We start from the raw sequence: 27591 nt of genomic DNA, 5'->3' as shown, positions 1-27591 counted from the left end.
CTCAGCATTTGGAACTCTTTTCCTCTGTTGCCTGCTCACTTCTTGCACTACTTTCAGAAATCAAGAAATGCTTAAATAAAGAGAAACTTGTTCCGTGACAGAAAAGGTCATTTCTTCTGGCCAGGCATTTGGGAAGGAGACAGGAAGCATATTATTTTAAAGGTAAACTGATAAAATATGTGTTTGCTGTAGATATGGGAGGAAAGTCAAAAACCTTGTCAGGGTTCTTTAGACAGTACTGGGAGGAAACGTTACTGTAACACCTTAGGATTGTGCTGACAACAACTACAGGTATCACAGGGGAAACAGGTTAGTCTTCAATTATCGGGACATTCATGCAATGTAAATATTTTTCTTTGCTCACAGAAATCTAGTTGTTGGTGTGTGTCTAAATGTCTAAAACTACTACCACTGCAGTATAATGAGTATTCCACTGAAGAATATTAGACATGTGGATGGTAGTAACATTGATCATTTCTCAATATATTCTTCAATTTTAGAGAATCATCAAGAAAAGAACAATAAAATCCTTTATTTATATGAAAGCTGAGTGTTTTCTCCTATTGTAGCATGGACACACTGGGGTTGAAGTAATGCACTTTTATAGGTTTGTTATGTTACATCCAAAAGGATGTCTTATATACTACTATACACAATGACTGGAAATGTAATTTAAACTGTTTGAAAAGGAACCAGGCTTGTTTTATGTTTAATAAAAGAAAACTTGTCTTGATAGCTAAGCTGTTACTATGATTCATAGAGGTAAGTTGATGGCTCTATCTGCACTATGTTTATTTACCTCAGTTGATTGCCAGTTAGCTTGAACTAGTTAACAGGTTTGGAAAGGCGAGTGTCTGCGCTCCTTAAATGTTTATTTCTGGATCCTGTACAGACAAAGTTGAAGACTTCAGCCATGCCTATGCTAGGAGTACTCTGCTGATACAGCTATCTCAGTATGTCTGTACTTATGGCTTATACTGACAAAGCTGAGTTTTTGCTGGTATAGCTTATTCCAACCACCCACCCCCAAGCAAAATAAATTATACCAACAAAAGTGCAGTTTTGCTGATGTAACTGAATTTACACTAGGAGCTTGTGTTGGCACAGCTGTATCGGTCACAAATTGTACTTCTTCAGACTCCAACTTCAGACATATAGTTGTGCCGGCAGAAGTCAGTAGTGTAGACCTGGCCATAAAAAGTTGTACTAATGCATTCTAGTTTGTGTTTGAAATGTAGAGGCATGTAGTTAAATGCAAAGATAAAATAGAAGCCTGGGTTAAATATTCATTTTATCAATTAAATGCTCAATTGCATTCTGACATCTACATATACAGTATAAAGGGCCTCATTTAAATAGTGTGAACAATTTACTGCACTAATACAGTGTCATTAAAGTTTTGACACAGGAAAGAATTGTCCTTATTACAACGCTATGTAGAACTTGGTCTGTTTTAATATTTTAAGCACACACCTACTTGGTATTATGCTTTCCTTTAAAATGTGTTTAAAGAGGTATACAGTATATCAGTGGCAGACTTTCAGAGAGTATTGATCCACTGCATTGGAGAGTACATTAAGGAGCAATATTTTTGGAAATATTGCAAAGAAAGCAGTCTTCATCTTCTGCAGTGAGTGGGCTGCCACATATGAATTCACAGCCAGATTTTCAAAGGCCCTCAGCACACTGGATACTAAGCTCTTTGACAATCTGATCATAAGGGTGTCAATGGGAGCTTCTAGGCACCAAACTGTTTGGACAATCCGAGCTGAAACCCTGGCTTCATGGAAGTCAATGGCAAAATGCCGATACCTTAAATGGGACCAGAATTTCACCCTGAGCATCTATTTGGTTACCTTGTTGTGAGGTGAGCTCTTATGAAAATCTGTTTTTTAGCGCTAGGGAAATCTTACCATGCAGAAACAACTCTGACTCGTCCCTTTTGTTCTTTTCTTAAGTTTGGGGTGTGTGGTGAGAAAACATTATTTTCCCTTTGGCATGAGAGAAGGACATTAGCAGATCCATGTAGAAAATGAAGGAGCAATGAGTATTAATGAGATACTGCAGTAGCAGATCAAGAAGTGGTTCTTCTACAGACACTTCCGAAGTTTCAGAGAACTTTTGACATGAAATGTATTAAGTTTACTAATGGATTTCAAATGTTTATCTTACTACAGAAAGAGGGAGGTTTAGTTTTCGTTTTACATAGCCTTGCCAGCATTAGCAACTGATATTTAAGTAAGTTTTCGACTATTTGAACTTTTAATTTATTTGGCAAAATGGAAGATCTTTGTTCTACACTCAATAACTGGATATGCACTAATTGACAGGATTGATTTAATGGAGCCTCCTTTAATGCCTGGTATTTTAGCCCCTTCTGACTTCTAGTCTGAAATTCAAATTAAAAGCAAAAGTCAAAACCAGGGAAAGCAGCACCAGACAATGTTGGCAGGAAAGCTTTGTATTTAGGTCAGTTATTGTTCAAAAGTCTCTACTCAACTCAACATACAGTTTTATCTGTGTGTTCTTTTCATTCAGACATTTAACAGTTCAGTTATACTTTTGTATTAGAATTCTCCCCAGCCACTTATCATTCCTGGGCAAAGTAGATTTTTAGCAAACATATTTAAAGACCCATCCAAAAAGATTTAGCTTAGCTTCTATCTTCTAAAACAAGGGAATGACTAATCTAGCAGCGTGAGGTACAAGGGGAAACATTTCTCCTTGAAAAATACTAAGAAGATTTCTTGCATAGAGGCTGAATGCTAGGGGCACTTTCACACTTTGCTAGACATGACTTATGACTGACAAAACCTAATGATATATAGAATAACTATCTGAAGGGAACTGCACTTTCATCTGATATTTATTATTTTTAGTGCACCTATTTCATGGTATCTCCTAAGAGTTTAATATCCACCTGAACTTACCTTCTTGCAAATTCGGTGGCAAAGCAATTTTGGTGTAATTTAGGACCACAGGACTAGAAGGGTCCTCCTAGGCCATCAAATCAGTTCCCTGATATTGCAGGCAACCATGTCATATAATCCCATTCATAAATTTTTCAAACTGCATCTTCAAACTAGTTAAGTTTATTGTCCCCACTGTTCTATTATTTGGCATCTTCAGATTTCCTTGATACCCTTCAGCATAACTTTCAGCCTGGGTATGACAACACAATGGCTACACTAGTCTTCTTGACTGATCTCCTAGTGATGATATGCAAAGGACAGGTGTCTACACTGATTATTTTAAGTCTGTCAGCAGTCTTTGAAAGCACTGGCTAAGGAGAGACGCTGAGACTTGCCGACTGTAAAAGTACAGTCTATAGTGTGTTAGCACAGGAATCTGGATTTTGGCAAAGATGAACCCCTGGCAACTAAAAAAGGGACCTCAGATTAAGAACATAAGAACAGCCATACTGGGTCAGACCAAAGGGCCATCTAGCCCAGTATCCTGTCTTCCAACAGTGGCCAATGCCAGGTGTCCCAGAGGGAATGAACAGAACAGGTATCATCAAGTGATCCATCCCCTGTTGCCCATTCCCAGTTTCTGCCATACAGAGGCTAGCGACACCATCCTTGCTAATAGCCATGGAGTCAGACCTATGCTCCATGAATTTATCCAGTTCGCTTTTAAACCCTGCTATAGTCTTGGCCTTCATAACATCCTTTGGCAAGGAGTTCCAAAAGTTGACTGTGCGTTGTGTGAAAAAATACTTTCTCTTGTTTTAAACCTGCTGCCTATTAATTTCATTTAGTGGCCCCCTACTTCTTGTGTTATGAGAAGGAGTAAATAACACTTCCTTATTTACTTTCTCCACACCAGTCATGATTTTATAGACCTCTATCATATCCCCCCTTCATCGTCTCTTTTCCAAGCTGAAAAGTCCCAGTCTTATTAATCTCTCCTCATACAGAAGCTGTTCCATAACTGTAATAATTTTTGTTGCCCTTTTCTGAACCTTTTCTAATTCCAATATATCTTTTTTGAGATGGGACAACCACATCTGCATGCAGTATTCAAGTTGTGCACATACCATGGATTTATATAATGGCAATATGCTATTTTCTGTCATACTATCTATCCCTTTCTTAATGATTCTCTCCATGACACTCATTATTCACAATATCTGAATCCAAGACTTGGTCTCAGTGGGACTGCAGCAACCTAAAATGTACTGCATTTTATTCTTTAAAATGTCTGTTTCCATAGTTAGTACTGTAACAGTTGCTGTGAGGCTCTGTGCACCTCTCAACATCAATAGGTGAAAGGTGACACTGCAGCAAGGCTGTACTTGGTTTAGGGGAAAATGTAACTTGTTTGTATCTTGTCCTCATCTTTAAGAGCTACACAACTCTACTCTTGACTCACCCACTCTTGTCCTCACATTGCTCCCCAGCCTCTGCTCTGGCATGATGCTAGCCTTACCTGCCAGATTGTCCTCTGCTCCTGCTTTCTTCTATAGCATCTCTTCTGTACAGAAGACCATCTATGAAACAATCTGAAAGGCCAGTGTCCTCTTCTCTTTCAGATCCCTCCTGAAGAGACACTTCTGCTGAGACCACTACAAGAAACTGCCTAATCAGTGATGTCTAGTTTGAAGGGAAGTTGGTTTTAGCTGATAGTTTATTTTTATAAAAATAATTAGAATATTTTTGAAGTTATTCAGCACAATCACATTGTGCACATAGTGAATCTGTGTAAATGCACAACGTTTTTACTGTTGCCCTTCTCCCTTGCCTTACCTCCTAATGCTTGTCACATTCTCTCAGTGCATCTTGTCTTAAATTAAGCTCTGAGCCTGAAACCACATATAGCCAGAGACCGTAAGCTCTTCAGAACAGAGATGGGGTCTTCCTATGTGTGTGCACATCACCTAGCAAAAAGAGTCTGAATTTGTATTAGGAATTAGGGTCTTTGGACACTATTAAAATACAAATAATTAAGTAAATAATAAATGCCACAATATAATTGTAATTGTTTATGCCTATATTCTTCACAGTAAGAGGTGGGTTAATATGGCAAAAAATATCTGTGAACATTTATTTCAATAAAAATGCAGACGCCTTCCAATGGCATTTACCATTTCCTCTAGTTATTTTCTGCAAACATGCATATGGACAAAATGTTGTTCATTAGAGTGTGTATAGAAAGAGACAGTGTTGTGAAAACTCAGGCATATCTGAATTCGTGCGAATGTTCATGCCAGAAGTGCTCAGTGGCCATCATGAAAACTCAGTGGGCTGGGAATTATCCAACAGAAACAATACCACGTGACTTAGGTGGTCAATAACACCACACAGATCTATTCATCCAGCTGTGAAATATGTTCGCATAAACTGTTTACTAATATTTTGGAATTCATTACTCTAAATTACTTAAACTATTCACAGATCGTTTGTGAAGGAAAAGAAGAGCAACGTTTGTCTAATATTTTGTTTACAAAGAATTTGCTCAGCTCTATGAATAATAGAACAGTTTTATATGACTGTGTTAACCTAAACAGATTTGAGTTTTAGTTCTATCGATCATGGCTTAATTTGTGAACATTTCCTGTTCAGCTGAGAGATGAAAGAACCCCACTATGAAAGGAGAAGAGGACTTGAAAAAGAATTTCTTAGTAGCTAATCAAATAACCAAGTAAGTGTCCCAGCTATTAGTGTGCTCTTTTACTGGTTTAGCCAGCCAGAAAACTGGTCTAGAGTAGGACAATCATCCTGCAGGTTACTTAATCCCCGTCTAGGGCTGGAGCAACTTGCAGTGGCTAGTGGAGTCTATTACAAACATTGAGAAAACAGGCTTATGGGTGGCTCTGCAACTATAACCACAGTAGTTTAATTTTTTGGCTTCTACAGGAAACGAAGCTTTCCTTTCACATGAAGTGGTCAGCCTGCTATGCACACACCAGCAATGACCCTCCACCGTTTATGAACCTCCAAAGCCCAGATATATTTTCATTTGGATTAGAACTGAAATGATTATGGCAATTTACAGAAATGCAGAAGTTGTGCATTGTTTATGATATATTTTTTTGAGAACTGTTGTTAAAATATTGATTTTTCAGAAATTTCTTTCTGCGATTTCTTTACTAAACTATATCCCCTAGAACAGGGGTTCTCAACTTTTTTCTTTCTGAGCCCCCCCCCCCCCCCACCCGCAACATGCTATAAAAACTCCACAGCCCACCTGTGCCACAATAATTGTTGTTCTGCATATAAAAGCCAGTGCTGGCGTTAAGGAATAGCAAGCAGATTAGCTAGCAGGGCAGTTGCCCGAGGCCCCATACCACAGGGCACCCTGCAAAGCTTCGTTGCTCAGGCTTCTGCTTCAGCCCCGGGTGGCAGGGCTCAAGCCCGGGGCCCTGTGTGGCAGGGCTTAGACTGTCTGCCCTGGGCCTCAGCGAGTCCAACACTGGTCCTGCTTGGCGGACCCTCGGAAACCTGCTCACGGCCCCCCTGGGGGCCCCGGGCTCCTGGTTGAGAACCACTGCCCTACAACTCAAACACCCTCCTTTGGTAAAATCGCTGTTTGTTTCTTTTCTCTCTCTTTGTTCTCTGTAGGATTCTCTAAGCTCTTCAGTCAAGTTTACATTAGGCAAAAAATAAATTAAGACTCAGACAAAAATGTTACTATGGAAAAGCTCCACTAGACGGTCGTTATACTAATTTACTGGGTTGTTTTAATAGACATGGCTCTTTTGAAAGGACAAACTGATCTCACGCATTTCAGTATAAAATGATTTCAGTGTAAAATCCCGACTCTACTGAAATCAATGGCAAAACTCCTATAGACTTCAGTGGGGCTAGTCTCTCACCACAACCATGTAAACCCCACCAACAGAGCTCAGGGTAGCCCTACGGGAACTGCAATCCCACTCGACCTTGGTGTGCTCCGAAGAGAATGAGTGCTTTGTGCGTCCACAATTTTCCTTTCACGAAAAGTAGGCATCAGGCATTCTATCTCATTGCCACCAATTTACAAGTGATTCCCAACAGCGAGTTATATTACATGTCACATGCTGTCACCGCCTTGACATGAAAATCTGTGGTAATCAGCAAGAAAAGATTTGGTTTTTTTAAAGTGATCATCTTTGAGAATGGGTTCCAAACCCTCTTATTACATGAACAAAAATAATCTTACGTCACTTTGGGAGCCTCTCCTGTTCTATCATGCAATTATTGCCACACTCGTGCTATTTTTATAAATTACAGTAACTCCTCACAGAGCTTATCTATGTGTTCACTGGCTTCCATATAGCTGAACAATAGTCAGGACACAAATGGAAAACAAAGAGACCAATGCAACCAAAGTATCATTTTCCAAACAATTACCCCAACCCTCAGTAAGACTCAGCTATTGCATATTAGACTGAAAGCTATTGCAGCTTTAGTAGTAATATATTATGTGACAGTGTCTTTTATGATGGACAGTAGGTGACAACACAGACAAGTGGAACGACAGGATTTTTATTTGGGGAGGTTATAGGGGCTATAGGTATTGTTGGAAAATAACAAGAACTGAGGACACTGATCTCTAATGGAAGGAGTGGCGCAGGTGTGAGATGCAATAAGAAGATATGATATAGCAGGAAAACTAAATGTTATGCAAATCAAGATCACCAGGCCTGGAAGATGATGAAATGAGCACTAGTTTGCATAATCAAAACAAAAAAGAAAACAATGAGTTACGGTAATAGACTTTAGATCCTTTCACCTGTTAGTTCAAATTCAGCCCAAGGGGGTAGTAACTATGAATGATTATGATCTGCTGGATGTTTGAATGCTTATATAAAAAGAGTCGATAAACTCAGTTCAGTTCCCAGAGGATATGTCTACACAGCAAGGAAAAACCCATGGCTGGCCTGTGTCAGCCAACTCAGGCTTGCAGGGCTTGGGCAGTGGAGCTGTGTAGACTTCTGGGCTCGGGTTGGAGCCCAAGCTCTGGGACCCTGCCACCCCGCGTGCCCCAGAAGCCAAAGAATGCAAGACCACGGAGATTACCCTATCCTCTCACCCTGTAAAGGTGGCGCCTCTAGGTGAGGCTTGAGTCTCATTGGGATGGGATGAGGAAGCTTGTGCTGCTGCTGTCCATCCTGCATCTGTCAGGTGACCAGAGAACTTTCGCCTTCTAGCCTTTCAAACTAGCACTTTGCAGATAAACCACATCTAGACAAATTATTTAATTGAAAAACTAAATGGGATAACAATGATTTTCAGCATGAAGAGTCCCTGCCCTTTTCATGGTCTTTCCTATGGCTGTACAACTGCAGGGTCCTCTTTATTTGTAGTGACTAGTAGCAAGAACTAATAATGGGTAAGAAGAAAAAAATGATTATTATAAAGGTTCTTAAAAGAGTTTTACTGCGAGTGTGAAGCATGACTAACATTTAATCTGGCATGTTAAAAAAATAATATTTTACTGATGCTTTTAGATTATTCAGTAAACAAGAAAAAATATAATGGGTCAGTTTCTGAACACAGTTCAACTCTAGCCTGCAAATGCCCAACAGAGAATTCCCTTTCTGGAGGGGACCGGCCTACTGATGCAAGTGGGTCAGAACTGGACCAGCCTACAGAATCAGGTAGTAGAGCTGGCTGAAAAAATTTAGTGGAACCCTTTTTTTTTTCCCCAACAGAAAATGCCATTTTCATCCAAACATATTGGAATACCATGTCAATTTCTACAGCAACTCACATGGGGAAAAACTGAAATGAAAACTTTTCATTTTGGAACATTTTTGTTTAGGAAATTTTGTTTTGGCATTTTGAAATCTTGTTTCAAAATTTTTTTAAAATATATTTTATGACATGGCAGTGCATATTATGCACTGCTACTAGTGACGTGTCACAAGATGACATAGTATAATAATTGAAATAGTCTCTTTTTGTTTTATTTTTAAAATCATTAAGGGCAGCTTCTACTTAGCTTAGATCAGAGTGTTGTGTGTGGGTGTGTGGTAATGAAGCATGTTGACACCTTCACACAATTTTTATGCTCCTAGTGATATTTTGAAATGAAATTTCTGAAATCTGAAACAAAAAGTTGAAATCCCCCCCTCCCATTTTTCCCCCCAAACCAACATTTTTCAGAAATGTTGGTTTGTGGAAAATTTCATAAATATTTTGTTTTGATCCCAGATCAGAATGAAAAGAAGCTTCAACATGTCATAATTTCCCACAAACTGGAAATTCTGAGTTTTGATCAGTTCCCCCTACTGGTTATGGTCCCCACCCTGCATCTCTCCAGAGAATCTTGCCAAATGGCAGCAAAAAGCTGACAGCTGAGCCTGTTTGTTTGAGTTACACTTCTGTAGTGTAATATTTTGCAAGTTTTATCAAAATATGTCATTGTCCCACTGGGATTTAGCATTGGGAACACGTGGCTCCATGGTATAACTCTTTTATGTTTTAAGTGATGTATGCACAAAAATGTATGTAAGATTGGGTCCAAAATTAACAAGGCAGGCAAAAATCTTCTTTCATGGTTCCATACTATGCATCCGTTCAGTCTTGTACAGCCAGGTTAGTAAACACTACATTGAACTTGCTGGGATCTAAGCATAACCTGGTGCAGTGGGATTTCCTGCTGCAAGATTAAAGATGTCATGATCTTTTATGTGGCAGCAGTAAGGAGGAAAAACTACAAAAAGTGCAATCTTCTGGAAACAAAATATACTGTAAATCAGAAACATAGACTACAGTCTAACATCAAAGCAAAAAAAAGGCACAGGCTTCTAACAGAGAGATTTAGGGAGGGCAGTTATGAGACTAGCATTTATAGATTTAAAACAGGACCAATAAATATGGCACCAAAGCAATTCAAGAGAAGTACAAGGTCAGATGGGATAATGTCAGAAAGACATGTGTTATGTCTTAACAGTCAGAATCTCAGCACTGGAGCTGGGGCTGGTAGCATCATGTATTAGTTAGGTTGCCCAGCCCTGCTCTCTATAAACTCTATAAACTGTTTTCAGTTACTTACAATTTTGCCAAACTTTAACCATTTAGGCTGAAATTTTCCATGCTGGGTGTATGTCTCAGGCTGAATTTTATGGGAAATTTCAGCCAAAACAATTCTGCCATTTCTGAGAATGAGTCTTGGGGAAAATACGTTGTTTGGCCTATGTTAAAAATTCTGGCAACATTTTCTTGGTCAGCTGTAGTGCTCCCATGCTCTGGAACAGGGATTGGAAATATGGCTGGTGGGGTGGGCGGTCTTCATGTCAGGGGTGTGCCTTTAGCCATCCCTGTGAAAATGTGCCTAAATTTAGCCAAGTTATAATCCTTTGAAAAATCATAGTTTGTACATATGCAGTAGAAACTTGCTAGAACTTTGTAGGTAAAATCTGTAAAATGGGACCAGTATCACCCCCTCAAACCCCAGGAGTGTTGTACAGCTAAAATAATTGTTTGCGAAGCACTCAGATACAATTGTAATGACCCACATAGAAAAGCCCAGGAGGAAGTTAATAATTACATCTTCAAAGTGAGGTCTGAACTATATATAAGCCATGGAGCCACACACTGAACCAGGAGAAAACAAAACATTAAATAGCTGCTCATTAATGCACACCATCCATCTTGTACACTGAATGGGGCAGAGGTCCTGGGGAAAGAATAGTATCTGCTCATGTAATTAAAGACTGTCATAATGCAGATACATGGGAGGGTCAAATTAAGGTTGCACAGGCAACCTTAATTCTGGCATTTCTTAACTTTTGAGGGGTGCGTGGCGTGTGTAAAGGGTGGGAAATGTTGAAATGGGAGACAAAAATAGCTCAGAAAGGAGGACTGAGAAAATTGTGCGGAAGCAGCCTGAATAGAAGAGAGAGAGCAATGAATGAGTAAGTCTTTGGAAACAATCATTCTGCAGTGAAAAGACATATTCAAAAGCTGCTGCATTCTCCCCAACCCCATCTCCTCTCCTGTTAAATCTGGCTCATGAAGCTGTTATATTTGCTTGAGGTTTATGTAAAATACACTTGATGTAGTGGAGGAGGAGGAGCGATGCTCAGAGGTTGAATGTATTTGTATCCTCTTATGGTGTGTTAGCTAATGAAAGGAAGCAGTTGTGGCCAGATAATGTTGCTGGACTAATATGCTTTCCACTGTGCTTAATATGACGGCAAGGCTGTTCCTTTCATAAGTAGGACAACACAGTACCAGGAATTAACAGAACAAACGTAGGGGGACAAATAAGTGAATAAGCATCAGTTTGTAGCTGACAAGCTCAGACAAAAGAAGTTTCAAAAAATCATCAGCAGTGGCAAAGCAGAGAAAACCACCCTAATCACTGTATAATCACTAAGAAAATTGCTTAGAAAGTTGACAGTCCCCAGTGCTGTGTGATGACTATGGACAGAAAAATAATACACTAGCAAATGGGACATTGCAGAAGAAATGCTGTTGATCCTGCCTGTTGTGAACTGAACTGTGGAATAAGGTCAACAAACCTCATGGTTAGTGATAAGCGGCAAGGCCACGATGCACAGTTTGTACAGAAACTGACTTTCCCCAAGGCTGAGGTGTTTGGATCTGAGATTTGTTTTGGTCCCATTTCTATAAAGAAAATATCTGTAGCAGCAGAGACGCAAATAGTATAAAAGTCAAGATATTTTGGAAGTAATTGACTGATCACTGAAATGTTCTTGCTGCTTCTGTTTGGAAGAAAAACATGACTCCTGCAGTTTTCTTGGAACTAGCTGCAGAAAGCAATTTGGAATGCCCATGGCATTTAACCTAAGACTAGCTCCAGGGGCAATATAGTTGGGCTATTATGTAAAAATCCTTATTAGCAGAAAATAATGATTGCATGGTATTGGGGCCCTTGGCTGTGCTGCCAAGTTCCTGATCAAATGAGGTCATTAAAAATCCCCTGGTGGTTTTTTACAAGAAGAAAAGTGTTATCCCCTGGAATTCTGGCCAAATTCCAATTTGTCTACTAAATTATTGTTGCCAAATGTTGTGATTTTTATCTTAAATCTCATGATATTTGCTGCTTTTCTTAAACCCCCAGCTTCTGGAGTCATGTGATTGTATGAGACTCTCAGCTTACATTTTTTTTAAAAAAAAGATAAGTTTCTAGTCCTCATAGTTGTGGAGAAAAGTATGAAATCATGAGTTCTAAAGGCTCCAAAACCAGAAGGCAAATAAAATAATTCAATTTAAAAAAAATTTCATTATTATGCCAAATATTATGATTTTTAAGGTTCTGATTTTTGAGTGCTTTGGGTTGGCAATGCTGAAATTATCTCTTCAATTTTAGCTGAATGTAACATATATAATTCTCTGTTTAATAGCTGTAGTGTTCCACACCAAAAGCACCTGCATTCCTGTGGCATTCAGCATTCTTTTTGTACCTATTATATATAAAATATAAAATTACAATCAGATTATTGAAAGTATATATATATATATATATATATATATATATATATATATATATATATATATATATATATATATATACACACAAACACACCCCAACAGTGCATTTAGAGTAAGGGCCAGCTCTGTAAAGGTATTTAGGTGCCTAAAGATATAGAGACACCCTAGTGGGATTTTCAAAAATGCCTCTGCTCCTAACTCTCTTTGGGCACTTAGGTACTTTGGAAGATCCCACTAGGTCAGGGGTTGACAACCTTTCAGCAGTGGTGTGCCGAGTCTTCATGTATACACTCTAATTTAAGGCTTCGCGTGCTGGTAATACATTTGAATGTTTTTTAGAAGGTCTCTCTATAAGTCTATAATATATAACCAAACTACTGTTATATGTAAAGTAAACCAGGTTTTCAAATTTTTTCAGACGCTTTTATTTAAAATTAAATTAAAATTCAGATCTTATTAGTTTAGTGTGATCCTTGCCCTTGCTTTTCCTTGCTGTTTTCTCCACTGTCTGGTGGCACCTATTTAGATACTTTAAGCTGCACACAGGCTTCTGAGTTATAAGTTGATAACCGGCTGGCAGGAGGTCAGCGGCTGGAACCCCAGATCAGCAGCTGAGGTGAGTGGAGCTGGCAGCTGGTAGGGCTGAGCAGGGCTGGAAGCCTGGACCCTGTCTGGCAGGGGGCCTGCGCTGGACCTCCAACTGGAAGCAAGGTGAGTGGGGCTGCAGAGGGGATCCTGGCTCGCAGGGGGCCAGCAGCCAGAACCCCAGAGCAGCCGCGGGCTGAGTGGCTCAGCCCGCCACTGCTCTGGGGTTTCAGCTGCCGGCTCCTGCCAGCTGGGGTCTCAGCCCGCCGCCAGCCTGGGGTTCCTTCCCCAAGGCCAGCAGTGGGTGCTGAGTGGGACCCCGGCTGGCAAGAGGCCAGCAGCGGGAACCCCAGAGCAGTGGCGGGCTGAGCTGCTCAGCCCGCCGCCCCTCTGGGGTTTCCACCACGGGTTCCTGCCAGCTGGGGTCTCAGCCCACTGCCAGCCTGGGGTTCTGTCCCCCAGGCCAGCAGCGGGTGCTGAGTGGGACTGGCGGCGGGACCCCAGCTGGCAAGGGGCCAGCAGTGGGAATCCCAGAGTGGAGGCGGGCTGAGCGGCTCAGCCCGCCCCATGTGCCATCAAAAATTGGCTCATGTGCCGTAGGTTGCCGACCCCTGCACTAGGTGTTTCTTTGTATCTTTAGGTGCCTAAATACCTTCATAAGGCTGTTTGGGACAGATATTTAGAAATTTAGTCCTATTTACCTAAACAGGCATGTCCATTGTTGTCATAACATAGGTAATAATTTTAGGTGGTAGGTGAAGTGTTTCTCATGTATGTTATACAGCAAAAATAACATTGCCCCTTTGGCCCAAGGAGATAGCAAATAATTGGTGCCTTACAGCGTTGTTTCCGTTAGGATGAGAAATTGATGATCCAAGTCAGGTACCTTCTTGGTGCAATCTTGTTTATTTACAAAGCAGTAGCAGACAGTTTCCTTGCTCGGGAATCCCCGCGCTCTGTCTCTGCCCCCTCACAGGCTCATGGGCCCAACTGCTTCTCGGGGCTTTCTAGCGGATTTTTCCTGGCTTTAATCCACAGGCTGCAGCACAAGCAGCCCTTGTGTTTGCAATCAGGGAAACCCCTCAGCCCAAGTGTTCCAGCTCTGATCTGCCATATGCCTTGGAAAGTCCCTCCAAGCTGTCTCTACTGCAGAAAGGGGCTGAACTGCACTTTCCATTGTGGCTGAAAGAGAGCTTGCTCATCAGTTGACTTGAACTAGGTCTGCAATTGTCTTTGGATCAGAGACTCACCTCATGGCAGCCATCAGCATCTTTCAGCATAACAGTTTAGTGTTACTGTTCTGTTAGCTTGGCTGTAGGAGATATCAGTGATAAAATCCATTAACCAACTAGCTATTGGCCAAACCAGAAATCCAAGAGAGTCTCTCTCAGCAACTCTTTGTAGCTGTGAACTACAATAGAAACCTGGCTTCTGACTGGCTGTCTCAGTATTCCCCCAGTACCAATCTCCGTAGTACTATATGTAGGCACATGAAAGCCACCACCTCTAGGACTAAGACATACACCAACCTCATCTCTGCCAGTGGCCATTGTTGTTGCTGCTAACAAAGAGAATGCTGGGAAACATTGCAGTATCAAATAGTACTCACAGTGCCTGCTTTCACATGTTGTGTGAACTAGAAAAGAGAACACTGGGGGATAGCTTGGCCATGGAGATGTCAATAAAGAGGGGCACTCATTTGAATATTTACACAAATGCTAGTGCACGGTAGAGTCCTGATGATGCAGTGTGCACCAGCTCAGCCGAAAAATTACCTCTTGCTGCAATTGACACATGACAGGGAGGGTGACAATATGTCAGACCCTTAAAAAAAATAGACTGGAGTGGAAAGAAGAGAGTAAACGATTGCCAAGAGAAGGGCATTGCTCATCTCCTTTCACCATCGTTTTTGAAAGAGCATGTGGCAATATATTTTCAATGACTTTTTTCAATTTATATTAAAAATGTCTGTCCCCTGAAAAAGTGGCAAAATATTGTGCTCAGTCTAACCTTGAGCATTCTGTCCTTGAAGAGCAATGATTTTGCACAATAACCTTGAACTTGAGTCAGTACATTCTCTGAGTTAAACAAGATAGCATTTGAGCCAGACAGCTTCTTGAACTACAGTAATATATTTAATACACAGGTGAACCTTTTGTATTTGTATTCCCCGGGATTTCCAGGGAAATATGGCATAGCAACACCAAACATCATACCAAGCTCTTTGTGTGCCTGTCTGCCTGCTGCTTGTTTACAAATTATTTACTGAACCAAATAATGCCCTGACTTCCCTTTAGCAATATAACAATGTCTGTTAATATTTGTTACCTCCATTCTTACATCATTTGTCTTCATAACTTCATGTACTTTCTGCATATCTATATGCATCATTTGTCTGTATAGTCTTAGCCATACTCTGCACCTATTCATTTGAATTAAAATTGAATGGGTTTAAGAAAAGACATGTGGACATTAAATTAATGAATGAACCCATTGATTCTAATAAGTATCGGTATTTGCTGATACACACTGTGATATGCATTATGAGTGCTGGCACTTGTGACGCTGGGATGTGCATATAAACCCTCAAAACACAGTGAAACAAGGAGACCAATGAAATTCAGTTGTTTAAGGGAAGTTTCTAATATGGGATAGCAGAGTTGCACTCCCTGTCCCTAGAAACCATTTTGGGACTTAAGACAGGGCTTTGCATAATACAAGTGCTTGTACAGGCTTCATTGTTCAAGAGCCAGAATAACAATGCAAACTTAAAATATAAAAAAGAACATTTAAAAAGGAGATCGAAACACAGTGTTTGGTCTATATCTTGTACAGTATACTGTGGTACACACGACATTTCAGGGTGTGGGGGGGAATAGGGGGACAATATTATTATCTATTAGTAAGGCTATGATTTTGACACAGGTATTTTTATTAAAAGTCATGGACAGGACGCAGGCAACAAACAGCACAGCACAGCATGGATTTACTGAAGCCAGAGCCGGAACCCCTGAAGCTGTGCTGCTGGAGCACTTCAGTGTAGATGCTGAAGCCCGAGCCCCACCAACCAGGACTGACTTACTGGAATTTTCAAGGAGTCATGGAGGTCTTATAAAATCACAGACTCTGTGACCTCCATGACAGATTCATAGCCTGAGCTCTTAGTTGCTGTCCAAAACTCCCCTATGAGCAATGGGCCTCATTCAAACACCAGTGAAGTCAATCGAAAGACTTTCCATGGGAAATCTGTGCATTGACATCAATGGTCTTTAGATCAGACCCAATAGCATCCTCGAGCTTTCACCAGCTATAGGTGATATGTCACCTAGGACCTGCACGGAGGGCAGATTTAGATAAACACAGGCCCTGATCCAAAATCCACTGATTTCTGTGAGCTTTGGGTCAGGTCCATAATTGGAGAAATTAATTCCTGGTAGCCTATTTAAATCAATGGAGTTACCCCAGGAATTAGTTTGGTCCATTGACTAATATAATTTTTTTCTTCAGTAATCAAGTGACGTCAAGTCAATTACACCTCTACCTCGATATAACGCTGTCCTTGGGAGCCAAAAAATCTTACCGTGTTATAGGTGAAACTGTGTATATCGAACTTGCTTTGATCCGCCGGAGTGCACAGCCCCGCCCCCCCCGAGCACGGCTTTCCCGCGTTATATCCAAATTCGTGTTATATCGAGGTAGCGGTGTGCTTAGGCTCCAGAGGGCATTCCATGCCAAACTGTAACAATATTATGGTATGGCAACTTTTGTCTTTTCCACAATTTCCCTTTAAAATAATAAAGGTCTAAGAGCCATAGATCAGCTGGTGTAAACCCATTTGGTTCCATCTGATTTTACACCAAAGGAGGATCTGGCTTTACATGTAGAAAAATGACAGAAACATTATGCCAGGGTCTATTTTTTTAATTATTATATCTCATATAACAAGATTTCTAATTCTATATGAATTGCTGACACACAATAGTGAGGTATATTTGTGGAAATATTTGTGAAAATTAAAAAAACAACATGCTACAATGTGTCCAGAAAATATACAATACTGAAGGCACAAGTGTACATCCGGAGTTGACTGGTCGTAAATGGAAAAGATTATACAAAATCACAAAGGAGCAAACTAACACATAACAGCTATTAAGTACAGTACAGAAGAGAGACTGTTGCATACAGAAAGAATTCCCTTATTGAATAATTAAGTAGGTTTTGATCAGAGCCTTGAAAACTTGACAAGGAAATGCATATTAAATGCTGTTATACTGAGAATAACTCTGGTTATGAACTCACTTTAAAAAAGGGTAGCGCACAGCATACTGATGAACCAAATATTTCTTTTGATATTAACATAGCTCAATTCATTTTGTTTGATTTTAGATATTGTCCTAAGATAAATTGAACGTATCATTTGTTTATAACAATATTTCTTCACCTTGTTTTAGATTCTGTCTATTATACATTGGAATTTCCTACTCAGACTTGAGTATTTCCTTCCAGACATTTTTTATCTAGTCATTTCTCCATAAAGTTAGTGGTCTGGCATTATTGTGCAGACTGACATGCCTGTTTTACATTATAATGATTGCAAAAAAATATCTGGTGTGATCTGGATCAGCAGGTAGTAGTAGTACACATTGCAAATTGCTTACACCCCTCTGTTTTGGAATTAAGATTTCAAATTTAAAATGTATTATTACTTACATAATACTAAAGGAGTGCATGACACTTTGCATATATATATAGGGTGACAAAGTCCCTATTCTGAGGAGTTTGTAATCTAAGCCAATAGTTTTCAATGGGATTCCTCACTGAGTAACTTTATTCATACAGGTAATTGTTAAAGGCTCAAATTTGATCTCTTTTAGCCTTTTTTTTTTTGATGTGTCCTAACACCTGGTATGCATCCTTTTTATAAGCCTGGTTATTTAAACACATCTACCACTGCTATGTGGGAGGCTGTGTTGAATTAATTTGCACTTAACTAGAAATGTCTATAGCCATTCTCAAAGCGCTATAGAAACAATTAAATCACAATGTTTAGATTCCACAGAAAGTGAACCCAGTGATATAATTAGATTCCAGGATTGTCACTGTTCTGTGCGTGCCACGCTGAAGCCTGGAATGTTTGCTGAGTCACATGAAGTGATGGAAACAGCTACAAGCGTGGCTGAGAGCTTGTTTTATTCTGAATGTCACCAGGTTGACTCATCACTGGGTTTCGCTGGGTTTTTATGAGCCGATTTTAAAGTGCGTAAATCATTTTTGGCTTTTTCTTACACACCCGTGAAAGCATGGGCACAGCTCCCAGTATCCAAGTATTAGCTGCTCAGGTAGACGATTAGCTCCCTAGCTAATGTGCCACCTGAGCGTGGACAGGTTTCTTTTTTGAGTATTACCAGTGGCAATTATTAATCCTTATGCTATGCCACAGCTGGTTTTGAGGCGCTCATTGCCACTGCACATACATGAAGTAGGGGACTGTCCCGTGCAGGGCTCTGTATGATCCACAGCTTTGTTGGCCCCTGGGTGCAATGTGTGGGGTGCAGTAATATGGCCATTTCTATGGGGTGCAGGACCATTGCCCCTCTACCCTGGGTGAGGGTGGGTGGGGCATAAGGCCATTGGACTCAGGCAGTGTGTGGGGCGGGGAGAGGAGGTGGGTGGCTCAGGGCCATTGCCCTCTACATGGTGTGAGAGGTTTGGGGTGCATGGCCATTACCCCTCTGCAGTGAGTGAGGGCAGGTGGGGTCCAGGGCCATTGCAGCTGGGGTGAAAGGCCAATGCCACCCAGCATGATGTGGGGAGGGAGGGTGCAGTGTGATGGGTATGGGGCGCAGGGCCTATGCCTCAGGGCAGGGTGAGGGGCATGGAACAATTGCCCCTGGGGGCAGGGTGAGCTGTTGGGGCCATTGACCCTGGGGGCAGGGTGAGGGACACATTGCCCCAGGTGTGTTGTGAGGTATAAGGGCCATGGCCCCTGGCAGTGTGAGGGGTTGCTTGGAGCAGGTCCATTGCCTCAGGGGTGCTGTGCTGCGCATATCCCAGCAGATCGGTGACCCTGGGCTGTGCAGGGTCACAGCCCAGGTGCCCCTCAGCCCATGTCCTAGCAGGGGTGCTGTACTGGGGAGAGGCGCTAACTGAACTGCTGCCGGGGGATATGGCCTGGGGTCCAGACCAGCCCTGTCCCTGCTGTGCTGTCTCCTGAGCCTCCGCCTCTTGTCCGTTCCCTGCAGGTGGAAGAGCTGTGCTGCCTCCCTCTCCAGCTGCCACCTGCCAAGATGGTGCTATCGGCCTGCCGGGGGGTGCTGCCCCTGGCTGCCCTCGCACTGCTCCTGCTTGTCTGCCTGGCTCCCGGTGAGTACGCGGCACACCTGGTGCTGTAGGGAACACTCTGTGCCATGCAGGCGGGAACCCAGGGGAGAGGGAGGTGGGTGAGGATGTTGGGATGATCCCCAGACACCCAGCAATGGGCGCTTATGCCCAGAGAAAGGCAGCTCAGTGGGGAATGGGGCTAGAGTGGAGACCCAGTAACCCCACTCTTTTGAATTCTCCTGTTATTAAAGCCTCTCTCTGGGGTTAAAGGATTCCCTTTGTGTATTGCAGTGTCACACACTGTACTGGATCCTGACCTCAAACTTTGGGGGAATTCATGACCATGATCATGACCAAGCCCACCTCCCAGTTACCATCTCAGTGGGAAAGAATAATTGTGAAAGCTCTCATTCCAGTTGCTCAGGGCCCACTGGGAAGTTAATGGTTTTATAGATAACACACACTTTATAGACTCAGAGACTTTAAGACCAGAAGGGACCATCATGATCATCATGTCTGACCTCCTCCACATTGCAGGCCACAGAACCTCACCCACCCACTCCTATAACAGATCCCTAACCTCTGGCTGAGTAACTGAAGTCCTCAAATCATGGTTTCAAGTTACAGAGAATCCACCATTTACACTAGTTTAAACCTGAAAGTGACACGTGCCTCATGCTGCAGAGGAAGGCAAAAAAACCCCAGAGGCTCTGACAATCTCACCCAGGGGAAAACTCCTCTCATTTTGCAGTATTCAGCACTAAAAAATGATGAAAACTAGAAGAGCTCTGCTGTAATTGAAACTAAGCAGAGAATAAAAAATGGGAAAGTACTGTAATTTTTTTCTCTTTCACTTTGAAAAAAAAATCTGGTTCCACCCACACTTATTCATTGGCACTACCATTTGCTCTAAGACTTTCACTTTCTATAAAAAATTGTCCTTATGTTCAGTGAGATATGTTAGATGACAGGGGCAGTATTCATTTTTAGGAAAGTTGTACAGTAAAAGCTTTGTTATCCGGCATGTTGGGAGAATGGGGAGTGCTGGTTAGTAAAATATTCCGGAGGGAGGGAGTTTGGGTGCGGGAGGAGGTTTAGGTGTGGAAGGTGGCTTGGGGTAGGGAGTTGGGTCACAGGAGGGGTTTCGGGTTGCCAGATCCAGGCGGCACTCACCTTGGGTGACTCCCCACAAGTGGCGACATGTCCCTGCTGCTCCTAGATGAAGGTGCAGCCAGGTGACTCTGCATGTTCCTCCACCGGCAGGCACCATCCCTGAAGCTCCAATTGGCCACGATTCCTGGCCAATGGGAGCTGCAAAGCCAGCGTTTGGGGAAGGGTGGAGTGGGGGCAGCACATGGAGCCCCTGGGGCCATTCCTCTGCCTAGGAGCAACAGGGACATGTTGCTGCTTCTGGGGAGCCACACGGAGCCAGGTAGGGAGCCTGCCGCCCCCGTGCCAACTGGACTTTTAATTTGTATTGGGAGATATCAGAAAGGCCATTTTCTAGAGCTTTGGTAAAGTGCTGGATAACACAGCTTTTACTGTGCTAAAGGAGTCTAAAAGTTCAAGGATCAAGACTGGGTCTGTTTGGAAATTTTTTTCCTATCAGCTTATTTAAAATTAACAAGTTTGGGAGCTGGGCATTCCAGTTATGCAAGCTGAGAATCAGATGTGCTAAAGGAAACATGTAAAATTACTCAGACCCATAAGCTAGCTAAATGTTCTCTTTGTACTGCCAAGCTAGGTAATAAAAAATGAACAATGCAAATGCTTGATGAGTTTTGCTGTGCTGAATTGCCACTGGATTATGAAAAGTTCAAAAGTCTTAATGGACAAAAATAGACTAGTCAATGGATTTTGTTGTCATATTTACATACTGCCTTGCAGCTCAGTGATGACAGCTCTCCTAAATATAAGGGCCAATTCTGCAGCTTTTACCCAGCCCGTTGCAGTCAATAGGAACTCTGATTGACTGGGGACTGTAGGATCAAGTCCATAAGATATAATTTTTAAAAAATGCTTAGAAAAAATGAGCCAATAAGTGCATGGACTGACAGTTTCCAATATTACAATAGTATTTGCATAAATTATATACTGCAGCCTGTTTCTTTTTTGCTTTTAAACAGAGAAGGTTTTTCCCTAACAATTACATCATTACGGGCAGGCTATAAAACAGTGGTGAGTGCCACTGGGTATTAAAAGGCAGGATATTAAAATACTCTGGGGTGTGAATACACCTGATATTTTTGACTAAGAGGCATACAATTCCTACAGAGAGATTGTTTTAGCAAGATTACAGTTCTGAAATGCTAAGAGGAAAATTGTACCAAGTCTGCTTGCTAATATGCTTTTTATTCCGTGACAGAATTTCTCATGATTATCACAGCAACATGGACGGTACATCCTGGTACTGACACCAGGAAGAAGTCTCGATCTGCTAAAAAAATAGACCAGTTGCATGAGATAAGGACATATTAGGTTTCATTGTCAAGCACCCTTGTTAAAAGATCTTAGAATCATAAAGGCCTTCTCAGAGCATGTGTTTCACTTGAGTGTCAGACCTGGAGCTAGGACAGATACTAATGGGGCCTTGCTTTGTTATAACACTATTCAGGAGTTATGTCTTTTGTATTTTTTTCCAAGTTACTGTTTTACTTCCTCTTGTCCAAGATGCATAGTTAAAGAGTGTACTTAATCTTTATTTTTATTCACCTAGATGGTTCAAGAGGGAATAAACTTAAGCTGATGCTTCAAAAACACGAAGGTAAAACCTCCTAAACAAACTGCAAATTTCCTCACCGCTTGTGTGGGTTGGGATTTCTTTGCAAAAGAAAAGTTCTTCAACTGTTGTCCCGGCTTTGATAAATCTCACATAGCACAGAAGCTCAGCCATATTGGCTGTGTCTGTGACTCGTCTTAACCTGTTCTGTCAACTGGTCCTGGACATTTTCTGCAAGGTCATCAAGGCATCAGCGGACAGTTTTATTTGGCATAAGAATGGTTTTCAGTGCCATAGCTCTTTATTTCCCAGTCATAATTCTACACCAGCCTATTGCTGCTGGAATTAGAAGGCTCTTATTGATGGTGCATGTTTGTTTGCATTTTGCACTTCGTATGGCCCCAACATAAGCTGCTTCTAAGGCCTTTTAAGGAACAGTTGCTGCTTTGGACGTGACTTTTTTATTTATTTTTTTGCCACTTTAATTCTTTCTTTTCTGAAGGGAAAAATCACAGCTTCCTTATGAATTTTGGCTCTATGGTTTCTATATGTGTCTGTAGTTTCCCCAGCCTCAGACTTTCATTTACTAACACTTGGCAAACAAATGGCACATTGGGGCTGTGAACTTTCTGCAGTAACATGAAAAGCCAAACATAATATAACTATCATCGGATTGTCTACACCTCTTCCTTTCCTGTTCAACTTTATTAAAAACCATCATCCTCTTCAGCTGTATGTTAACTACACCCAGGCTTGGTAACAATTGTTCCAGGATGAAGATTGGATGCCCCCGTCACTCCCTCAGCACCCTTCCCCTAGCTTCTAGTGCTGCCTGGACTGGAAGCGTCTCTGTGCCCTTTGCTTCAGCAGGGGGCTTTCAGCTGAGACACTTCCTGCTGAATGCTTTCCCCAGCCAGAAATCGCTCTGCTTTAGGCTCCCTGCAGGAGCTGAGGGCATAGAGAGCCTCTCAGCTAGGCTTGCCAACTTGGTAATATTGAAAATCAGGACCCTCCAGCAAGAGTGCCAGAACCTCCCCTGTCCTGCCTCTTCCCCCTGAGGCCCCACCCCTTCCCTGCCTCTTTCCCTGAGGCCCTCTTCCCCCTTGCCCCTGTCACTTGCTGCTTTTCCCTGCCCATCCCACCAGCTCCTGGTCATGAGGGACTTACCTGCAGAGCAGGCTGGGAGCTGCAGCCACCTGATGAAGGTAGGAGGCAGCTCCGGCTGAATAGGGGCTGGAGTGGGTGATGATTTGGTGCCACCTCCAGTAACCAAACTTTGGATGTCCAGTCAGTAGATCTGACCGAATATTGTCAGATCACCTTTTCAACCAGACTTTCCAGTCGAAAACGGGACACCTGGCCACACTACTCTCAGCCCCAGCAAGCAGCAGGATAAGATGCAGACCCGTAGATAAATCACATTTTTTTTTCTTAATTAGAAAAAACAAGAACAGTCATATTGCTATAAATTTCTCAGACACTCATAGCTCACCCTTGAACCTTTTGTAGCCACATCTCAGAGTCTAGAAAGCACTGTACTCTGCTGTCCATTAAATCCAGCCCAACTCCCACTTTCTGTGAGTGGACTAAAAAGTAATAGAACAAGATCTAAAGTACTATTTTCACATGACTACACCACTGATTTAAGATTGAAAAAAATACGAATTTGAGTTGTTGGTGTTTATCCTAGTGCCTTAAGGCTCGGTTAAAAATGTGTTTTGCTTTGCATGTCTTTTCGTTTCCCCTCCCCCTTATACCAACATGGAGCTATGATGTTTCAGCATCTCTCCTCAGAGTGGAACACAACTCATAGTATGCAGTAGTTTCATCAGTCCTTATTTAGTGTATAGCTTCTGGGCAAGGATAGCTGATGGAAAATCCAGCAGGTAGGGGAAAGGGGCTGAGGGAGAGACATGAGCAAAATCCAGAATGAAGTAAACTGACAATGTCTATTTTATTTGATTGATTATGTCTGTTATTATTACAACTCTGTTGTTACTATTGCGTGCATAGGTAAGCCAAGCATGAAGGTGGTGACTTATTGCTAAAGGCATAACTAGGCTAATACATTTTGGGTTGATCAAAAAGTTACTGCCATGTCATTTGGGGACTTCATTTCAGCTCTGGCACCAGCTAAGACAGAGGTGTCGGTAAAAGAAAACACGGCCAAGGAGTTCTTAAGCAGCCTGAAACGCCAGAAGCGCCAACTGTGGGACAGGACTCAACCCGACGTGCAGCAGTGGTATCAGCAATTCCTCTACTTGGGTTTTGATGAAGCCGTGAGTACTAGTCTTGCCAGTAGTAATGGGGACTTCAGTATGTGTCCAAATATAGTGATACTAAGAATACATATCACTGAGAAAGTGGCTTATTTTTTTTTTTCACAAGTTTGACACTCTCGTACCTTTTGAAAATAGAGAATTGTGATGTATAAATGCAAACCCAGTAGTTATTTTGATAGCTTGATTTAAAACCCTGTTCAGAAAAAATTATATAAAGAAAACATGTTCCAAAATTTTTGAATCCCGTTGAGCTTCAATTTAATGAAATTGTCATCTGGTTTATATGGAAGTGTGTGGATGAGAGAGAGACATCCGAAGAAGTGAGCTGCAGCTCACGAAAGCTCATGCTAAAATAAATTTGTTAGTCTTTAAGGTGCCACAAGTACTCCTGTTTTTTTTTTTTCCACCAAACAAAGTTACCAGTGTTGAAATGAGCATCGTGGTCTCAGTCTATTACTTTTGGGTGTTTGGACAAATCACAAATCCACTCATAGTTTAGCATGGTTGGCGTTCTTCTCAGAAGAGGTAGGGAATTTGAATACCGGCTAGAGCATTGGCAGTTGTGGTGAGAGGCTTTTAGATCACAGACCTACAGTACATCCAGCTTTGATCAGTGCTGTAACTTTCTAATTTGCATGAGCACTAAAGGTATTTGGGCACCTAACTTCTTTAGAACTCAATGGAAGTTAGATGCCTAAATAGCTAAGTTTTAAGTTAATTAAAAAGTTTAAAGAGAAGTGTGTACTATTTGAAGGCATTTGACAAGACTCCTTTCCAGAGAAATAGTTAATTTGTAGGAATGTTAGAGTGGAACTGAGAGTTCCAGTTCCTCTGCATATTGCACAAAGCTGTAATTGAGAGATCACTGAAAGTGGGGAATAGACATATTTATAGTGACACAGTCCCAGTTCTAGCATAAAGAAGAGGTAAAAAATAAAGTTATAGATGTTAAATTCTTGGCTTCTTGGAATGTTTTTGATGAGGTTGAATTGGCACAGAGCAGTTTTACTACAGCTAGACTTCCATGACTGTGTGGACCGTTTACAGCACTAATTTTGGAAGGCCAAATGATTTTTTTAAAAGCCTACTTTTTTCAAATAAGCAAAGGCTTAACATTCCTGAAACAAACCAGAAGAACCCATTATATTGTTTTCCTTTTTTACAAAACGATTGTGGCTTTAGAATACAAGTTGATTCTTTCTCATCTTTTCTTTGCAGAAATTTGAAGATGACGTCTCTTACTGGACAAACCTGCGACGTGGTGGCAATGAATATTATGGAGGCTATTACCAGGACCATTTTGATGAAGATGCACCTATTGGGCCCCGAAACCCACACACCTTCAGGCATGGAGCAAATGTCAACTATGATGATTATTAACCTCATTTATTCTACTGTAACTAAAATTGTATGTCTGTATCGGATTGAGCTAAGCCCTAGCCTCACTAACTCACATTCTCTCTCCCCCTCTACCCTCTTTTTTTATAGTAGCCATTTGTTATAAACAAGGAGAAGAAAGAAACTGTCTAGCACAGAAGCCTATTTGGAATGGGCTTCTATAATTACTTAATAGTACACTCTGTATAAGTGTTAGAATTAAAGTCTTTTGGTAAAATAAACATTTTTCCATTTCTTAGGTAGAGTTTGCAATAGCTGACCATTTCAAGGCACTGCATTATTAGGGATTATATTTTCAAGGGCTTTTTACTCATTCTTAAAAACTGGTTGTCTAATTCCATGATTTCACCCGGTTTTGGTGTATTTTATAAGACAATGCATTTCAATGTGCTCAGTAATTTAGGTCTGTGTCAATACTGTAAATAAATCCCACACTTTTAGAGGAAAAACTGTTTCCTCAAATTTAAACATCTTTATGGATCCTTTCCGTACATTTCCATTTTCAGCATCCTCTAATGCATAATATATATTAAATATTATAGCTCTTTTATAGTTCATGTTGCGTCCTTTACAACTTGGCTGTAAAAGTTTAACCTGGGCTGAAACTTGGCATAAAATTACCAAAGGAGCTATTTTAAAGTTATGTGAATACAAAAATAATAGATGTTTAAAGGGTCTCTCCATCGCTATATAATCAGGTATAAAATATATTGTCTCATGAAATTAATAGTGGTGAAATAGCACCAGACAGTGGCCTCTGCCGTGGTCATGGGAAGTGCAGCCTGGATACGATCACATTATGCTGTTAAAAGGGAACATAAAGCTATGATCAAAAAATTGTGTCTGAATGAAGGGGGTAGCAAGTTAATGAAGAAAAACATCCAGGATTCAGCAGAGCACAGAGGGGTTTTGTGATGCAACCCAATCCCAGGCCCAGCTTTTGTGTCGTTAGTTGAAAATGGGCTGGGGCTGCATTCTTTTTTCCTCCGTGTGGCCCTATGGGAAGCCTTTATTAGGGTTTAAATGAATCTAAGAGGACACAATCAAAGACATGAGGAGTTTCAGAATGAGTATAAAGGTTGATGTAAATGGAGGAGTCAGAGGAGAAGTTGGGTGGCCTCAGGATATTGACACTGGGGGAGGGGGTCAGGCTGATGAACAGGAAGACACGTTCTGTAAATCCAGTCAGGAACTTGTAGCAAACTGGGGCTTGAAGTAAATAAGGATGTCCAACACCGTGCATAACTATAATGTCTCCATGCCAGCTATCATGTCTCCTAAGCCTTACCCATTACTTATCTTCTGTCCGCAGCCAACCCCAGCAGATGTAGTGAGATGGAGAACCACCCAGCAGCCCAAGCACTACACTAGTGCAGGGATGCACTCTGGAGGCAGATGCTTGGAGATGGAAACAGATTTTTAAAAATGCTAGTTAGTTTTGCTTTGCACCTGGCCCACCTGCTTTTATGCAGATGAAAACTGGCTATACTTACACACAGAAAATGTTTCCTTTTATGTTTTGGATCATTTGCACATAGGTTCCCAGTAAGTTACACCAATTTAACTAAATTTAGTTTAACTTTCTCATGTAGACAAGGCCTCAGCTACCATTTTACACTGCATTAAGTAGGCTTCTCTTTACACCATGTCTTACATGAGTGAAAAATGCTAGTTTTGGAAGCTTTTCTCACCCTTCTGTGTCCCTGCTAAAAATCAGCAGGGCTTTAGAACACTCAAGTAAAGTTGGTGATTTCCCCCCTAAAATTTCAGACCTCAACATTCAGTGCAAGGAAACATTGTCAACAATTACAAAAATATTACCTGTTCTTTCGGAACCTCTTTTGACACAAATTTAAACCAAAAAGGCACTATACTGCCCCCTTTTTGGTCCTGAGAT

At 41.4% G+C, this 27591-nt stretch overlaps 1 protein-coding gene across 5 annotated transcripts; it reads left to right on the top strand.

Moving 5' to 3' along the window:
• Positions 1–26014, top strand: ECRG4 (ECRG4 augurin precursor). Of its 5 annotated transcripts, none has more exons than XM_039504007.1 (5): positions 1–162; positions 19217–19337; positions 22012–22059; positions 24136–24293; positions 25515–26013. In XM_039504007.1, exons 2-5 carry the CDS (start codon positions 19262–19264, stop codon positions 25674–25676), a joined length of 444 nt encoding a protein of 147 aa, XP_039359941.1. In that variant the 5' UTR covers positions 1–162; positions 19217–19261; the 3' UTR covers positions 25677–26013. The 5 variants fall into 5 exon arrangements, with proteins under 5 accessions (XP_039359941.1, XP_039359962.1, XP_039359960.1 ...); XM_039504028.1 differs by lacking the exon at positions 1–162 and adding an exon at positions 287–309 and having other exon boundaries at positions 25515–26014; XM_039504026.1 differs by lacking the exon at positions 1–162 and adding an exon at positions 5439–5643 and having other exon boundaries at positions 25515–26014.
• The last annotated feature ends 1577 nt before the right edge of the window (positions 26015–27591 follow it).

The sequence above is a fragment of the Mauremys reevesii genome, linkage group 1 (genome assembly GCF_016161935.1).
Source record: "Mauremys reevesii isolate NIE-2019 linkage group 1, ASM1616193v1, whole genome shotgun sequence".
Classification (NCBI taxonomy): Eukaryota; Metazoa; Chordata; order Testudines; family Geoemydidae; genus Mauremys; species Mauremys reevesii.
Note: the sequence above shows the minus strand (reverse complement) of the source record. Positions and strands in the feature narration are given on the sequence as shown.